Source organism: Rissa tridactyla, chromosome 2 (assembly GCF_028500815.1).
Source record: "Rissa tridactyla isolate bRisTri1 chromosome 2, bRisTri1.patW.cur.20221130, whole genome shotgun sequence".
NCBI classification, from domain to species: domain Eukaryota; kingdom Metazoa; phylum Chordata; class Aves; order Charadriiformes; family Laridae; genus Rissa; species Rissa tridactyla.
Window position 1 is genome coordinate 92,644,713 of NC_071467.1, and position 18,013 is coordinate 92,662,725.

The window sequence follows — 18,013 nt, forward strand, 5'->3', positions numbered from 1 at the left end:
CCTTTCAAAGGGTGATCTTGAAACAGCACAGGCTTGAATTCAAGCCATTGGTTTCCCTTTACCACATAAGGGAAATGTCTTTCCGATCTTAGAATTTAAGATTAAATCATTTCTGGCTTTCAGCTAAATGCATGTGGGACTAAAGTAATGATTAATTTTAAATCGACCTGTAGGATATAGTGCTGGGTTTGTTCTGCTTCAATTTTAACCTTCCTCAAGGAGAATCTAGTGAGTTTAATGCTGTATTAGTGTTTGCAAACTTTATTATGTTTCTTATTTATCTTTGCTACAAGTAACATGAATAACATGTATTCAGATTCACACAGCAAAAGAATTAAAACCACTGCATTAACTCTAGTAATAAACGCTATAATTATATTACTACTGGATACGGGCAACATTTTTTTTAACAATAGAAATTGTAACAAAAACGGCTTAGAACAGGGAAGAGCAGAATCCTATTTACAAATGAGTCTAATTTATTAAATACACATCTGACTTTGTTTCAAAGCAGCATTTTTATTTTGGTTCAGAACAGTTTGAAAGATACTACATAGAAGGAGTAAACCTGAAAACAGGAGAGAGCCTGTTTAGGTTTTTTGTTGCGTCCCCAGCTCGACCTCTGAGCCAAAATCCGTTATTTGCCCACCTCTGTTCTTGAATACTTCCTGCTTCATGGTTGTCATCGTATGCATTTTTCATATGTTACAGGGAACCTATATAAGCTAGATGAAATGGAAGGGGAAATTTTAAACTTTAAAACTTAATGTTTTAAACCTTAACCAGGGAAGGAAAGGTCTTTGCTTGCTGGCCGGTATGCACAGAGTGATGCACAGTGAAAGACTTGTCTTTGGAAGGAGCAGTCATGAGAGAACCACCCAGAGTGGCGCAGTGTGAGTCTCTCTCTGAAAACAAAGGTGTTTCGTGGGCTGGTAACGATGGGCAGCACGTCATGGCATGTAGAAGGAATGTGTTTTGACATGAAGTCTACTATTTACCATAGCCATTAGGTTAGAAAAAACAACCTTCCCAGCAGCTTTAGAGGCTGTGTCATTTGGACTGTTCTCTGTGTCCTTCAAAAGGCTGGCAAAGTCAGCAACTAAACAATCCCAAATCAGCTTTTTGAGTATGTGTTGCGCTAATATTATTCTCAGAGACGTTAGGGCACTCTCTAACGAGCTTTTCCAGGGACTTACTGGAGCATTGGTTAGACTGATTTTTTGGAGCCTCAGCTTGAATGTTAGTCTCCTTTCCTGTTCCATGCACTTTACTTTAGAATGTATTATAGTCAGAAGTTGTGCTGTAGGGACAGTCCCAGACCTAGCAGGGAGGGAAGTCCCTCTTTGTGAAGAGGAGGTGATGAGTAGTTGTGCTTCTCTGACTGTCCCTGTTTGTTCTCTGTCCCACTGCAGGCTGTGGCAGCCTCAGCAGACGGGTGGCTTTGCCTCCTGCTCTAGCTCATGCCTTACTGGGACACCCTATCTGCTTCTGATGCCATTTTCTTTTCTGTGACAACTTTCTTTTCGTTTCTTGGCTTTCCAGGTAACCATTGATAAACTATAAATTGATGACAGCAATGAAGTGTGCTGTATTTCCCTCGCAGATACCTGCAACAGTTTTTCTCATGATTTTTCCATTTGGGAAAGTTTGAAGAATTTACATCATGGGCTGTTTTCTACAGTGTAAATAAACTAGTCCACAGATCTGTTCTAAACCACAGGTTACTTTACACTTGCAAAATTAGTTCATAATCTCAATGTTTATTGAAATATTAGAAGATAGTTTCACAGCAGATTGTTGTTTGTTTGGGGTTTTTTAAATGCTTTAGACTGCAGAGCACAAAAGAGCAGGTAGCACTACAATGACACCTGTTCTCTGATGATTTCAATCCTGCCAGTTTCCTATGTGGATAAGTCAGTAGCGTTAGAGTTTATTTTGCAATACTGGGACTCGATCTCATAATTAAATGGTTTGCACGAGGAAATACCTACTCTTTTCTATAATTGTTATCTGCTAGTCGGTATGTTATTTAAACTTGAGCGAAATGCATTGCTGTTCTCTTTAGACATCCTTTTCATGTTACTCTCCGTTATCCCGTGCTCTCTTTCCACCACCCCCTTGCCACACGTTCTCGCTGCCCAGCTTGGTCAGCAGCAGCACTCAGGAACTGGTCAAGCCAAAAGCTAACCCAGTGCACCCTGCAAAAATGTTTGCCTTGTTCCTGCAGCTAAATTAATTTTGCCAGGTTTTGTGGGTTTTTTGGCGTGTCTTCATTTGTTTATGTCAGTTTATTATTCATTTCTTGCTACTTAGTCAGAAGTTGATATTTCTGTCCAAATAATGAACCTAGATTAGGAAAACACTAATACTTTTGCCTGGATATTTTGCTGTAGTTGAACTATACTTAATGGTTTTTGCAAATTTTGTTTAGGATTCCAGTTGTCTTACTGAAGACTGACTGGGAAAGGAAAGTCAAATGAGTTAAAAACACCGATGATGGTAAATAGTTTTAAACTGAAATTTTGTTTAACTTTGGAAGCTCTTGTGGAATTGTTCAGCAGATGTATCAGTGAAGGGAGGGAAGGTATTAAGGAACTCCGCTGCCCTGTTTCTGGATTAGACAGAAATACCTGTGATGAATTACTTGTTCCTGGTCTGGCAGACTATACAAAGAAGAAACAGAGCGGTGAAGGGAAACAAATCTTAATTTTCATGTTATGTAAACTAGATTGGTACTTAAGTATCAATAAGTAATTTTGTATGAGCTGCTTTCCCAGATCACAGGGTTACAGTGAGGTTCCTGGAAGTTCCTTGGCTGATTTTTCTGAACTTGGCAGCTAAAGGGAGTGCCAGTCTGCTGGCAAGAACAATTGAGCCCAAGGACAGACGTGCAGTAGACTTCTTTCCCCTTATAGCAGGGGTGAACTTGGTTTATACATTTGCAGTGTTGGTCTGATCTGAGCCAGCATGTGATCATGCTGCTTCTTGCTCATAGACTCTTATATAGTTTGAAAAACAAGGACCGGGCGGGGGGCGAGTAATCCTACTATTTATTTATTTATTTATTTAACAAAACACCACATTCATTCTTTTAGAAATTTCAGTAAGCATATAATTTTGTTTAATAATTACTGAAAAAGTAAGGTGATCCCACTGCAGCACTTTTGTTAATTATAACGATTCAAAAGAACATCTTGAAGATAAAGTCCTTTGAGATCTCCGTAGTATTTTAACTGAGCTGTGGGAGGGAAATACCTGATGGTGTGGTATCTTCTATGATGTAGTTATATTGGAAAAGTCATCTACTGTAGTAACAAAAGACGGACAAAGTGTTTGGGTTTGTAAATCACCAATATGTTGATGTATAGATAATAACAGAATAGAAAACTATAAGCAATATCTTTGCTATTGACCTTATGGCAACGTACTAGTGATAAGGCAACGTATTCTGAGATCAAATGGAGATGCAGAGTTTATTATAACTCTGTATATCAAACTCCCAATGACAGAATGTTACCATTTTTAGCATACAATAATCCTGAAATCTTTGTTGTTACTAACTTCCACCTTTTTGGTATCAATAGAAACTTTCATGTTTCATGATCTTATAATGTAAAATTGATTTTAGATAGAAATTTTTTACTTCTCAATGCATTTCCAACTTCGTATCACTGAGAATAATTCTATGTGTACAGCTTCAATGCTGAGCAAAATAGAGTTGCTCCTGTGTTGAGACATTTTTTTTAAAATCCTGAAATTTACATTAGATGTAAGTGTACATGACAGGGAGGGTTCTGATGTGTGTTTTGGAATGGTATGAAACTGCAAAATATTGGTAAAATATATGGCAAGTAATGAGTGAAGTCTTGTAAGAAGATGAAATCTCCCTGCAGTATCCAGTATGGCTCTCCTGAGCATTGCATTCGATTCCCAGCAGTCTTTAATTGGAAGGGCACTTTTGAAACATGACTTTATGAGGGCAGTCCTGTTTATAAACAGAAATAAACTGCAGAGGTTTAAGGCTTCTTTTTTTAAAGTGGTTTTTTTTTTTTCCAACTCTTTCTGAAACTGCGTCAATACAAGTCTTATTACTCACGTTACCTTCCAAATTTGCTAGTCCTTAAGCAAGCAAGTCTCAGGTATTTCACTTACTATGATACATTTCCTATATAGACTATCACATTTGTCCGTTTCTCTTTTTTTACTGTAAGTCAGCAATCTTGCCACGTTTCAAACCTTTTAGTCTGTCATTTGTTATACGTACAATATATTCATACTCATTATAAATCTTTCCTGGTTTCTTATGGCATGCTGGTGTCCCCACTAATATTTTAAATTGACTTTGTAACTTACATTACATTTCACTCTTTTATTTTTGGTCTAATTCTCCTTTCTCTTAGTTTTTTTTATCACTGGAAAAATAATTTGTGTTTAGCATCTGTAACTATGAGAACTTTAGAGTTTTACTTTGCGTTTCTAATACCGTTCTTTATCTGTTTTAGCATCTCCCTGTATTCTTCCCAGTGTTCTTTACTTCCTATTTTCTTGTAAGTATAGCATATTCTATTTTTCCCCTCAGTTCCTATTGACCTGTTTAACCATGTGGAATTAATTGAAGCTACATCTCACTCCTGAAGAAAATAATTCAATTACTGTATAAGTTTAGTTCCATTTATACACCTTTTCCTTATGACTGGGGTGTCTTGCTATTTGTCTAAATGGTATTTAAAGCAGTATCTTTTTACATAACACATTTATCTAAAATTGTACAGCATTCATCTTGGTAGAAATTAAATTTCAATTCCATTTGCTGATACTGTTCTGTTTCTATTTTCTTTATTCTCTTTGTTTAGTGGTCGGAATCTGACTTGAACAGGTGGGTCCCTGGCAGGCTTCAGGAAACAACCAGTCATGCAATTCATCTATCATTTTGTCTCATCTGTGACACATTTTAAATGGTTTCTAAATTAAAACTGAGCTCACAATTGTGACTAGTTATGTACTAGTCCCATTATTTGTGTGTACGCGATCTTTGCTTTACTTAATAGTAATTCTTCTGTCTTTTATGTAGTGACTTTGTCTGATATTTTTGGCTTCTCTGTGTATTCTTAATGGATTGTTTCCTAAGGCAAGATTTGGTATTTTAGGAGTCTGCTGTATCTAAAGATGTTCAGAGCCCGTCACCCATGAACAACCCTTTAGTAAATGTAAGTCCGAGCACAGCTTTATGAACTTCCCACTGAACATCTGAGGCTCCAGCACTGGACTTGGAGTTGCACCAGTTGGAATTCTAACAATTCCCAAGCCCAAAATTCAAATGGAGATTGTTTTGGTTTTTTTTTTTCCCCCCTCTGCTTTCTCAAATTACCAGGTTGTGGACCCATGTCATTCCATGCACTTGCGGTGATAATATTTTCAAAGAATCTACAAAGTGACACTTGAACTATGACCATCCTAGTGTGACTCCTGTGTGTTCCTACCTCCATCTCCAAATAGTCAAACAAACCTCACTTTCCTATTACCAGCTACACAAGCTATAAAATTCTCTCTGAGACTGCTGCACACTGTGATTTAAAGCATCAAATACGATATACTTTGTTCTTGGTTTTGTGTAGCAACAGGCACTATGGTACCTAACTAAGCCTTCATTGGTTTTGGCCTGATTGATAGTAGTTGCTAAGTCCTACCCTCTGAGATAGATCTTCACTGGTTTGTCTTTTTTAAAGCTTGTTCTGAAATTTGCCTTAAACCACATTGTATTTGTGGTTTGTTTTTCTTTTCTCTGCCACATCTGTAACTTCCTAATTTCTTAATTATTTTTTTTTCTCCTTCAGCCTCCTAATGTTAGTCCTTGTAGTTTCTTAGAGGCTGTGGTTTCATATTAATATGTTGATGCTGCTGAAACAATATGTCCCCCTTAAATATCATATAGTGCTTATTCCTTTGCTTCCTTAGCTGTCTCTTCTGACTAGCAATAGTGTCAGTATTGCTACTTGTATTTTAATCTAGATACATAAAATTTCTGGAAAGAAAAAAAAAAAAAGACAGTACTCTATAAAAGCAGATTTTTACAGGGGAAAATAGCTTTTGGGAATCGGGACCACCTGTAACTAATAATCCTGGCTTCTATACTGACTTGCTCTGTAGCCTGAGGGAAGCCACTTTAGCAGCTCTGCATCATTTTCTATGCATGGCAGCATGTGTTAAATACTTAATTAGTGTTTTATGGAGTTATCAGTTTAGGGGTTTTGCCTCTGAGATTTTTCCCTTTGATAGACTGTTCTACTTCATTGACTGTTGTCACATTTGTAAAAGACTAAGGTCTTAAAGAGCAGCTGATTGCTTTCCTCAGCAATATGAAGAGTACGCACCCAAACGCTACCCATGCCTGTGCAATCCATCCCGCTGTGTAAGGGCAGCTCACTGCCTCCAGTTCCTCCCAGCTGCTGGCTGAGATTGGAGCATTGCCTTCTCTGGTCACTGCTTTCAGCTCTGGTTATTTTCTTGTGATTTACCGTGGGCGTGGTTTTTTTATTTGCTTGTTTACCATTATATTCTTGATTTCAAAATTTGATGAAAACTTGTTCTTATGGTGGGCATTTTTCCAAGACTCATGTCCACGTTCAAGATCTTTGCTATCTCTGCAAATCCCACAATATGGAGAACCACACCATTTGTACTCAGGGTCAAGCTGCGAGGCGTGATGATGGGCAAGACAATGTGGAGACAATTGCCTCCTGTGTTTTCTAGTAGTTGCCTGCAGTGATGCAGGACAAAGCCTAATTGAGGAAGGGTATCATATATGTTTTCCTCATGCAAAGTATCTGATGCAAGTCTTTTACTCTCAGAAGTCTCCTAGTGTTGACTTTAGAACTTTCTCTGTTTTTTTAGTTTTGTTTTTCGGGGGCTTTTTTGGTTGTTTTTTATTATTATTGTTATTATGTAATATAGGAAGAATACGGAATTCTGGATAATCATGAATTCTCCAGTTGAAGCATGTCCTCACGTACCCTCTGATCCTAGCTAGTGTTGCCAAAACAAGGAGAGATCAGATTAATCTTGAGAGCACGGGTTGTATTTACTTACTCCTTTCTATAATACCTAATTTCAGCTGTTGCTGGTAGGTATTTGGGCTTTATTCCTCTCCAACAATATAAAAGGAGAAATTTGGCAAGGTGATACACTGTTCTGAATCACTTTTTCAGTTCAGAGCATGTAACTGCCCGGCATCTGTTGCATGGGATACCCAAAGATACCTTTCATCATCCTGCTTTTAACGTGGGCTTATTTTCCCAGAATATTGGGAAAACTGGGGGAGAGATTACCTCTAGAACAATTTGTGAATGCCTCTTTAGATGTGGCGTAAATAGCAGTTGTGTGCTTTGCCTAAAGGCAGGGTCTTTCAGAAACCATCTTGGCTCAAATTCTTGGCCCTCCAGTGGAGACTACTCTCCATTGAGCACCTCAGAATCAAAAGTAAGAACCTGCTTGGCACATGCATTTCTGAATGTGCCGTTTATCTCTAAAAGGTACCCAAAAGACTCAAGTGAAGACTCAAGAGAGGCCTCCGTTGTGCTTCCCCTTCCCACCCCAGCCAGTTATTTCTGCCAAGGTCAGTAATTTCTGATAAGGGGGTGCTGCTGCACAACAGATTGCCTGTCTTGGCAGCAGCCAGCAACGTTATGTATCTCAGGCTACCCAAGTATAGGCTGTAGCTAGCCATGTTAAGGCACACATCTGTATGCACTTGTGTACTGGAAGATGGCCTCTCTGCTGCAAGCTCATACGGCTTCAGGTAATCTATCCACTGGCCACCTTTTAATGAACCTGTTGCTGAATGTCCCACAGGAGGTCAAGACATCTTCCATTAATGACAGACGGCAGGGAGTGGCTGGAAAGGCCCATGTGCCTCCTTGAGATAGGTCTGTAAAACCAGAGATGATGCTTCTCAGCAGGGATGCTCACTTCAAATACTCTGAATACTCAAGAGCTTGGAGTCTCCTGTAAAGCTCTATAGGTACACATCAGTGTCTTGATCCCCTGAAAGCCCTCTAGTCCTCTTTGCCTACTGCTTTTCTGCATTGAAATGCCAAATGTTTCTGTGAGCAGTTGTGAATGGAGCTCTTGCAAACCCCGGCATTTAAAGACTCATCTATGTGATAAGAATGAAATGTTACACATTCAATGTTACACATTGTATGTTACACATACAATACTTATTGTATTGATATGTTGCTTTCAAAAAGAAAGTAAATGAAAGTATTCTGCCAACATAGTGATGCTATGCCCATCTATCTAAATCTCATTAATAATTTAGCTAAAATGATTTAGAAAGTTTTGATGTCCTTACAAGAATTATGTCATATGTACATGATGTGTACGTATATGTGTATATGATCGTGTCTATACAGGAAACTGCCTGGGATGTCTTTTTGGCAGTTTCTGTTCTAGGCTAGCCTTACATTAGGGCACTCTTATTCCCCAATCAAGAGAGCCATTTTAGATCACTTTGGGGATTGGATTAAATTGCAATGAAGTGCTCTTAATATAGAATGTGTTCACCTTAGGAGTTAGTGTGAAATAGCTGGATATACTTCGAGTTTAAACCTTAGCCTATTTTGCAATAGCTTTCCTCTATAGATGAGCCCCAAGAGACGTCCTTACTTAGCTCTCAAATTTGAGAGCATTTTGAATGAACACTGCGGTATCATAACCTGCAGTTCCGAGAATATCAAAGGACAAGATAGGAGAGTTCTTCCTTATGAAATGTTTCCAGTGTTAAAAGACCTCAAAAAGAAGTCTGTAACTCGGGGAAGGTTTTTCTTATTTGCGTTGATTTGTGAGAAAAAAGAAATAGAACTAACTCTTTGCTTTTCCCATCAAATACTTTGGTACATGCTACTGTGAAATATGGCTGGGGTTACTTGATTGGAGTAATATCAGAAGGACCTGGGATTTTTTTTTTTTTTTTCTTACAGCCACCTTGAGTAACAGCTAAAATGGTGAGAATTATCATGTGCGCTGTTTCTGTTTGTCAGTAGTATCCTGACTATAGATTCAATGAAAGAAAATCACTACAAAATGAGTTTAAAACTGAAGTGGAAGGAGAGAATAGAGGAATCCTAATTTATCCTGATGCCATGATAAAGGAGAAAAAGGATTTGCTCATTTGAGGAATGTTAATTTATATATTTCCAGTGAAATAATAAGAATGGAGAAGTATTTGGAAAGGCTTTTGCAGTTGTTAGGAAGGGGGGCATTTTTTTCCACTGTAAGACAGCATGTGGAAAGATTACTTAATAATACCTTATGCATAAAAATACGTAACTCCTTTTTGAAGGTTGTAAAACTTAATCAGACTTTTTAAGAGCTTTGTTGCCAAATTACACTAATAATGTTACCCTTGTTGTTTCTATGGATGGACATGGTCTTAAATGTTAGACCTAGTATCCTGTTATTCACGTCTTTTTAAAGTATGTAAACTTTCTTTTATTTCCACTTATATGACTTAAAGTAGTCAGACTAAGGTAAATCTATTTAACTTGATTGGAGAGATGCTGTTTTCTCTTGTAATGATTGCCTACTTTTAGTACTAGAATTTTATGTTCTGATTAGCTGCATTTTTGGTTGGCATTATGAGTGTATCTTTAAATGGATGCTTAATGCTCTGAGAAGGAAAAACATTCAAAAGTAAAAATAATTAAATAGTGTATAACATGTGTCCAGTGCAACCAGTAATGCTGCCATCTTCCTAACAGTATCATTGCAAACATGTAAATATATTTGATTGATGCTGTAAATAACTAAAGAAACAGAGAAAACTATATACAGAAGGAAAAAATGGCTATTGTATTACTCTAAATGTGGCATGGCAGCCAAGATGAAAACTAGTGTAGGACTGAAAAACTCTTAATCAAGTAGAGAAGTATTACCAAGTGTACATGTGTGTATTTCTCTCCTCGTGTTAATTTTGTGCACCACAGTGTCCTGTAAGAAACATAGATTTTATTGGAGCAGCGTTTCAAAGTAGCATTTAAAATTAACACGTATACAAAATAAAAGGAAAAGAGGAATTGAAAGCATGAGAGAGTGGCTTTTTTGGGAACTGAAGATAGACATTGACAGTCAAGCCTGACAGCCACTGCGGGACTGTTAACTGCTGAGTTGTAGTTACCTCTTGCTGATGTTTCACCAAGTACTACCACAACGATTTGCCTGTTAGTCTGTGCTTAGAACCTCCACTCACTGTGTATTTGCAAAACCAACAGAAGGTGTCTGAAGAACCTCTAGTTGGTTCCCTGTGTAACTATTTCCTGGAAACAGAATCAAGAAGTGGTTAGCTTTATTTGAAAAGATAAAGCTAGTGCGCACACACACCCCTCCTAACAGCAAGAGCAGTGAGGACATTTCGACACTGGTGGCAGGGTATTACACTGATCAGCAGCCCATAATTTGAAGAAGTATCACCCTTTCCCTACCCCTTTCTCCTCCCAGGCGCCTTTGGGGATGCCTTGTCTAATGCTGGGCTATGCGTAGCTTGTTGGTGGTATTGGTAGCACTGTTTTGTGCACTGCACCAGAACACCACCATATCCTGGAAGGATGTAAGTAAAATGTATTTATTTTTTTTTTTCGTAAATGACTAATACTCTTTCAGAAGCACAGAGCAAAACAATATTTTAGGTGATTCAGTAATTATTTTTTTTTCAGGTTTTTTTTTTTTTTTCCTTCTGACAAATATTCATAGTGCCATTCAAAGGAAGCTGGAACTCTTGTTTGATTCCAAAATTTAAGTGCTGTAAATACATACAGTCGGACAAAAAATGGGCACATACATAGTATTGCTTTGTGGAGCAAGTAAGCTTTTGATAGCTTTTTGGAACCATCATTTTGAATTTCTATAATCTGTGACAATACACTGCAGTTCTATGAAATATTTGCTGTGTAATTGCTGAAGCAGAGGTGGAAAAATTACTGAAAGCTGTTATATATTATGTTTGCATTGTGGTATCACTGTCTAGGGTTGGTGTCTTATTGTGTGAAATATTTGAGGTAGTGCAGAGTTAAGACTGGAAAAACTTAACAGTGTTTACAATTAGAACCCGCTAGTACATATGAACATGTAGCAAAACACCACTGTTTAGGCAAAAGGAGAACACGAGGCAACATGCAATGGACAACTGATGTGAAGTCTTGTGGATTATATATACAGGGGACTATAAAGCAGTGAAAATATAGGAAGGACTTTGGAAAAAATGCATCTTACTTCTACCACTGATTTTTTTTTTTCTTTTAATTATTTTTTTTTCTTAATCAGTTTTGCAGATCATATTTTTCCCTCTTCAGTACTTGAGTTGTAATCAGTTACAATTACAGTGTTATTTTTGCAGTTAACACTTTAAGAAATTGTTGTTGCTGGTGTTTGTTCATTTGCTTATTCAAATGGGATGCTGCTTATTAACCATTTTGTCACTTAGTGTGGGAGAGGACATGGTTGGTGTGTGAGAGTATGGGAACGGTGCGGGGGAGGGTCCCTGAAGCTCCTTGTGAGTAGTGCAGATATATCTGAAAATACCAAGTGATTTAGTGATTAAAATGAGAGATTACTTTCAGTGTAGATGAATGCTAAGTAAGGAGGAGGGGACAAAACAGACTTCTATGCAAAACTATGCCTATAGCAAAACATAAAACTTGGACAATGACTGGTTCCTGGCTACCTGTTACTGCTCAGGAAAAGGACATGGGGTTTGTTTTGGGTAGTTTTCTGCAAACGCCTGCTCAGAGCTAGTTTTAAAAAAAAGTGTTTAGCAGTTATTATGGAAAAGGAGTAGAGGACAAGAGAAGGCTCAAATATGCCACGTTATAAATCCCCATCTTGAATATTGTGTGCCATTTTGGAACCCGTTCCAAGATTCAGTAGAAGAGGAAGAGGCATGGAGAAGAATGATGGGCTTGAGCTGGCTTCTGGAAGAAGAAAGGGCGAATAAGATTGAGGCTAATCAATCTGGAGAAAGGATGCGATGAAAGCGATGAAGAAAGTAAAGATGTCAGCTCTGCTACTTACTGCAAAAAGATACTTTGGAAGTGATTTCAAAAGTAAACTGGACAATCCCATGGGGGATAAGGATTTAATTACATGACTTAGGTGCATCCTGTGGTTGTGGGCATGCATATTTTAGGAATCGTTAAATTTCTGGTGGCTGGAGTTTGGGAAGATACTCAGACAGTACCATTCACACCTCCCATCTTCTTATGCTCATTCTTTGGACATCTGTCTTAAGCCTTTCAGAAACAGCATACTCCGTCAGACAAACCTTTGAATTAAGAGTACCACCACTAGTACGTGCATACTGGAAAAGAAGCCTACGCAAGAGGCTTGGCTGTGGTTAGAGCACCTGTTTGGATGTGTCCCCATTATTGTTGCAAGGAGGGGAGTGTTTGTACTCCAGGCTTCCTACATAAGCTAAACTGAACTTCTCCAGAATGTGGGAGGCAGTAACAGTGAGGCACACATAGCTTAGAGAGGAGCTAGGAGTTGTAACTTTTGGATTGTTGTGAAGTTGTGTCTTACTTGGTGTGGTTTTTTTAACTCTGTTTATCTAGATGTCTGGCATCGTGCATTTTAATTGTTATCCCCCTTATATTTTGGAGAGGTGGATTTTTTTCTGTCTTCTCTGACACTGGAATGGGGATGATGACCTTCGCTATTCTGCCCTCTTCCAACTTTGTATTTTGTGTCATTCTTCCTTTTGAATAAGACCAGTTCCTTTCTTATCTGTTGCCTGTAGCTTTTTTTTTTTCTTCTCTGAGAGCAGCTGCATGAAAATGGTGACTGTTCTCAGGTTTTGATCAGCAGCTGCAAAACCAAGTAGTCCTCCTAATTTCATTTTGCATCTGTACGGTGAAGCTCTGCGCAGTAGAAGTATGTCTTTTGACATACTTTGAGAAGATCACATTAATTAACAGTTTGCAGTTGGGAGGGGTTTTCTTGTAACTATAAGAGCTGTTAGTTTACCTCTTAAACAAACATAGTTCTGCATTAGTTGACAATATCCAGGGTAAAGTGTCTTTTTCCAAGCCCTTAGTGGTTTTCGAAGGCTCAGTTTGAAAAGAGAGGTATTTTGTTTGTCTTTGACACGCTATCACCACTAATGTATTAAAATGCAGAACTGCTTTTGGTTTGTTATGAAACCTATATTTTAAAATTGTAAAATATAATTGTAATTAGCCTGAAAATAAGTAACCTCAATGCAAAATTTTCATGTGAGGAGATCGGAGTTAATTCTCTCGGGCAATTTTTCTTTCATTTTCCCCCTCATTTGCTGCCGCACATGTCCAAGACTGTCCAGTGATGCAACCTTTGCCTGTTGATATATAGCATGAAGTACTGCTCTGTGTCTCTGAGTTGTATCTTCACATTTGAGGACCGAGTATCAAAAGAAAGAGCCCCTTATGATTTAAGGTGTAGAAGGTCACCAACTTATAATGATAACGATAAACACTAATGAATGTATTTTAACTCTGTCGGTGCCATTTTCTAATCCGTACCAGGTGGCCAAATCTCCCTGCACAGAGGTACGGTTTCTAAAGCAGACAGGTTTTTGATTCCAGTCTAAGTATCCTAAAAGTGTGTTTACAAGATTGGATGTAGGAGACTTCTTCCTCTGAACTGCAGCTGTCCTTTGTTTGTGGTTTGAAACTGCCACTATTGACAAGTGCAGACAGAGTTTATATAAAAACTGGGAAGGTTTCTTGATAATTCAATAAGCATGAAAAGTGGTGTGTGGTGTTTATGTCTTGGTCTCTCTTGCCAAAAGCTTTGTGTCTCAAAGTGTATAATCATTTGCTCTTACATCTCAAAAGTAATTTTCTGGTATTTGAGTACGTCTTTGGAAGTATGAGTCATGGGAAAAGATCTACTCAAAGCTCTAACACAAGTTTACTGATGCTTTTTTTTGGCTTAGTCTAGTCTGTTGTGCTTGTTCTCCACTTTTTTCACTATGGCAAGGACAGAAGCCGTAAAATCTTATATCAGGGTTTAGAAATCAGAGGTGATTTTAGTTGTTTTAATTTACCTTTCCTGTGGAAAAACAAACTGTTGCAGCCAGTGATACCATTTCATCTTGTGTTCCTAATGAAATATGGGGCAACACTGGTGTTCCTGCAAACTCCCTTTGAAGGGAACACGCTGTGGTTTACGAGGGAAAAGTATCGAAAGCATCCCTCATCAATTTCATATTTTGTATGAATCAAACTTTTATTTACTCTGCTGAAATGAAAAAAGGAATTTGATAAGCCCTGAAAAATTTAGGAACAAATGTGAAGCTTCTGTGACAATGTAAAATATTAATTTCTATTTCATTTTGTTCACCTCTGTTGTCTCTGAGACTGATCACAAACTGAATTCAGTTTCTTATTCTTCACTTTAAACAATTGAAAAATATCGAGTTTTTAACTTCACAAAAAGTGATATAGTAAGAGGATTAAACCACTAATACAACAAGAAAGACTTTAAAAAGTAAAATAAAACCTTATCATTGTATATCTCCTTGGACAGTCAACTTGCCTAATTAATCATAACAGATTTATAATCAAAGATTTATTTTTTATAAAGTATTGATATAAAGACTTCATTTACATCTGAAGAAAGTCTCTGAAATACAAATAGAAATACATATAATGTTCTAAATTTTAATTTCCTTAGTCTTTCCCTTAATACATCTCCCATACTTCATATGGGTCAAAGTAAGCAACATTTGAATACAATTAAAATGTGAAGATATGGGATATTCCAGTTATTTTGGTAAGCCTGTTTAACGTCTTCACTGGACTCACAAGTGTTGGAAGTATCTTGTGTTTAAAAAACAAACAAAAAAAAACTCCAAAAACATAGCATTGCATATTATTAGAACTTTTAAAATATAGCTTCTTCAGAAAGATAACAATGAATTAAGTAAGATCCACCAATGGCATTTAATTAACAATTTATACCTGATTTAACTGTACTTTTTAGAAATCATATGCATGATGTTCTGAAGTTCTGTAGTACCTGTTTGTGAGATAAGGGCTGTGGGTTTCTAGTAGATTTTAACAAAGTCTCAGACCTCGGTTTTCAGGAAAAGGCTTTCAGAACTTTCCTATCTTGGCCTGTAACACATTTGCCCAACATTTTAACCCTACTGTCCCCTCCGCCCACACATACTCCATTACCTTAATCTGCCAGATTTTGTGGAGATTTTACATGGAGACTTTAACATACAGATGGATTATAGATCCAAGATGTTCTCTTATTTTCTCTTATGAATGCTAATTACTTAGTATTATGTTTCTAATGTGGAGTACAGAAAAACCTGTCCCTTTTGTGTGTCATGAGGAATGACCTGTTTACTTGTGTGCCTTCAAATTCTGTTTATTTAAGTGACTGGGAAAAAGACCAGAAAGACACAGTGCTCTATTTGCCAATTCTATTAGCAAAAATTGTTTAGACTTGAGAAATATCTCATTGTCTATGAATACATTAAAATAACAATCACTGCATGGGTCTTGTTTCCCTCTCACAGAAATATAGTCTGTATTTCTTCATTTCCATTTTCCTTTAAAGACTGTTATGCTTTACATGATCCCATCAATCAAGTTCTTTATTTGGCTTATTGTAGGTGTCATTTTCTTCCATGTATTAACTTCTCATGGCATTTGAAACAAAAGGCTTCTGCTTTCTCTTTGCAATCGTGATGCTGTTAGATGACTTAAAGATGTTGGAAAGGGAGAAAAGCAGAGCATTAACCTACTGAAGTGCATTGGTATTAAATAAGCCTTTCCCTTCCTTCTAAAAATAAATATATAATCGGTCTGTTTGGCTTATTTAAAATGTATTTCTCACAAACAACTGTAAAATGAATTTGTTGGACCCCTTTGTCACATTAGTTTTGCTCTGTGCACAGTATAACGTTTCAGTAACTTCCAGGGGACTAAGTTTCATATTTACTGTGTTTTCTTAGTATGACTTGAGTGTTTTCACATTAATAGGGATTCTGAAACTGCTAAGCTAATAAAATGTAATTACTAGAATGTTACTTATTTCCAGGTACATCCACCTTTATGGAAGCGTTAGCAGCCAATGGTACAACCAACATACAGACATCTGTAACAGGAGTGACAGCCAGCAAACGAAGGTTTATTGATGACAGGAGAGATCAACCTTTCGATAAAAGGCTACGTTTCAGCGTGAGACAAACGGAGAGTGCGTACCGGTACAGAGACATTGTTGTCAGGAAACAAGATGGATTCACACACATTTTGCTATCAACAAAATCATCTGAAAATAATTCACTAAATCCAGAGGTCAGAATGATTCTGATTTTGAGGGGGGAAGGGTGCTGAGGGAATTCTAAGTCTCTGCCTCATTCATGCCTGTTACTCAGCCACAAACATACATGAAACAACATTCAGGTTGCTGCCTGCAAGATGTTACGCATACAACTGATTTTAAGTGTAATTCAATTGAGTTTTAACTACGTTATCTGAACTTTTAGATGTAGTGTCTCTTGTAAGACGTGGTGATCCATGAAGTGCAACTTGAAACAAGCTTTCGCCTGAATTAAGGTTCTGTTTTTTCTGAACTGGTTACATATGCCATCTGCTGTCCAAATTACAGAAATGCTGAATGAGTGCTTTAGTTACAGATAACATCTAATAGATCTTTTCCTAATGATTTCATTATCTTGGTCTAATTACTTTTTTGAAATGCAAAGCTTCTAATACTTTTTTTAACTTTCTTTTTTTGGGATAATGAAAAAAGTTAACTTTTCTAATATGATGGTTGAGTGCATCCTAAGGAAAAATTGAAGATGTCAAAGATTGAGATCTCATGGGGGGAAGAGGAGAGGAGAACGGTATGCTACTTTTTAATGATGTAATAAAAACGTTCTAATGAATTTTTGATCTTTTTATTTCTTTTTTTCAGGTAATGAAGGAAGTCCAAAGTGCACTGAACACAGCAGCTGCAGATGACAGTAAACTTGTGCTGTTCAGTGCAGTTGGTAGCATTTTCTGCTGTGGTCTTGATTTTATTTATTTTATACGACGTTTAACAGATGACAGAAAAAAGGAAAGCACTAAGATGGCAGAAGCTATTAGGTATGTAAAATTATCTTCAGTCGTCTGAGTGGGTGTTCTTCCATCATGTAGTCTGGCTTGTTTTATCTTTTTTATTTCAAAAGCCTCTAATTCAACAAGATCTCAGACATTCACTTGTTATGTGATACAGTGCGCAGCACTTCTTTATACTCCCTGTCCCTTTCTATTTGGGTTGTCATTTCATGCAACACTGTTTTTACTACTAAAATTTAACTGTGAAAACTGGTAGTATGGTAATACTCCTCCAGTTGAAACCAATTTTAAAAGACTTAAACAGCCATAGAGTTTCAGGAAAACAAATTAAACACACACAACTGTAAGATGTGCATTGAATGAGTAACTTAATATGGTACATTCAGAGCAGTGGAATGATGGATATTTTAGAGGAGTAGATTGATACTAGTGAACATAATCCTAGTACTGTGTACCAAACCTAACGTTTAAACAAAATGAGCTGAACTACTACAAACTAGAGGAATGCATATGGACAAACGTATGGATCTCAAAGACATGTTTTAACAGTACAAACAAGTATCTTATCATTTGAACACTGGTTTTGCGAGCCTGGGCTCTTTTGTTAGCTCTTGTATGCTTCCAGAGTATCTATATTCCTTCAAACACCTATATTCTGTTGTCGTTATCAATATTCAAGTCCCTATAATAGGCCTTGTAACGTGTAAAGCCTGTTTCATTGGAGGCACAGTTGGCTTGTAGAGATGATAATAGTTATTTTTTTTAAAGGAACTTTTCAATCATTCCATGTAGAAGTTGTTCATGCAGTGACTTCACATGCGGTCAGGGAAGAGAGTCTCTTAACGCTGAGCTTCTGTCACCAGTTTAATTCAGGCTCTTCCAGAAGCCTGATTTGCCACCTATTA

At 37.3% G+C, this 18,013-nt stretch overlaps 1 protein-coding gene across 2 annotated transcripts in view; it reads left to right on the forward strand.

Annotated features, from left to right (window-relative positions):
* Positions 1 to 18,013, forward strand: part of CDYL (chromodomain Y like) — a 103,483-nt gene that overhangs the window by 74,241 nt on the left and 11,229 nt on the right. For both annotated transcript variants that reach the window (XM_054190344.1, XM_054190345.1), the window contains 2 exons: positions 16,084 to 16,340; positions 16,963 to 17,135. In XM_054190344.1, the coding sequence (XP_054046319.1) occupies positions 16,084 to 16,340; positions 16,963 to 17,135 (430 nt within the window). The remainder of the gene's footprint in view (positions 1 to 16,083; positions 16,341 to 16,962; positions 17,136 to 18,013) is intronic.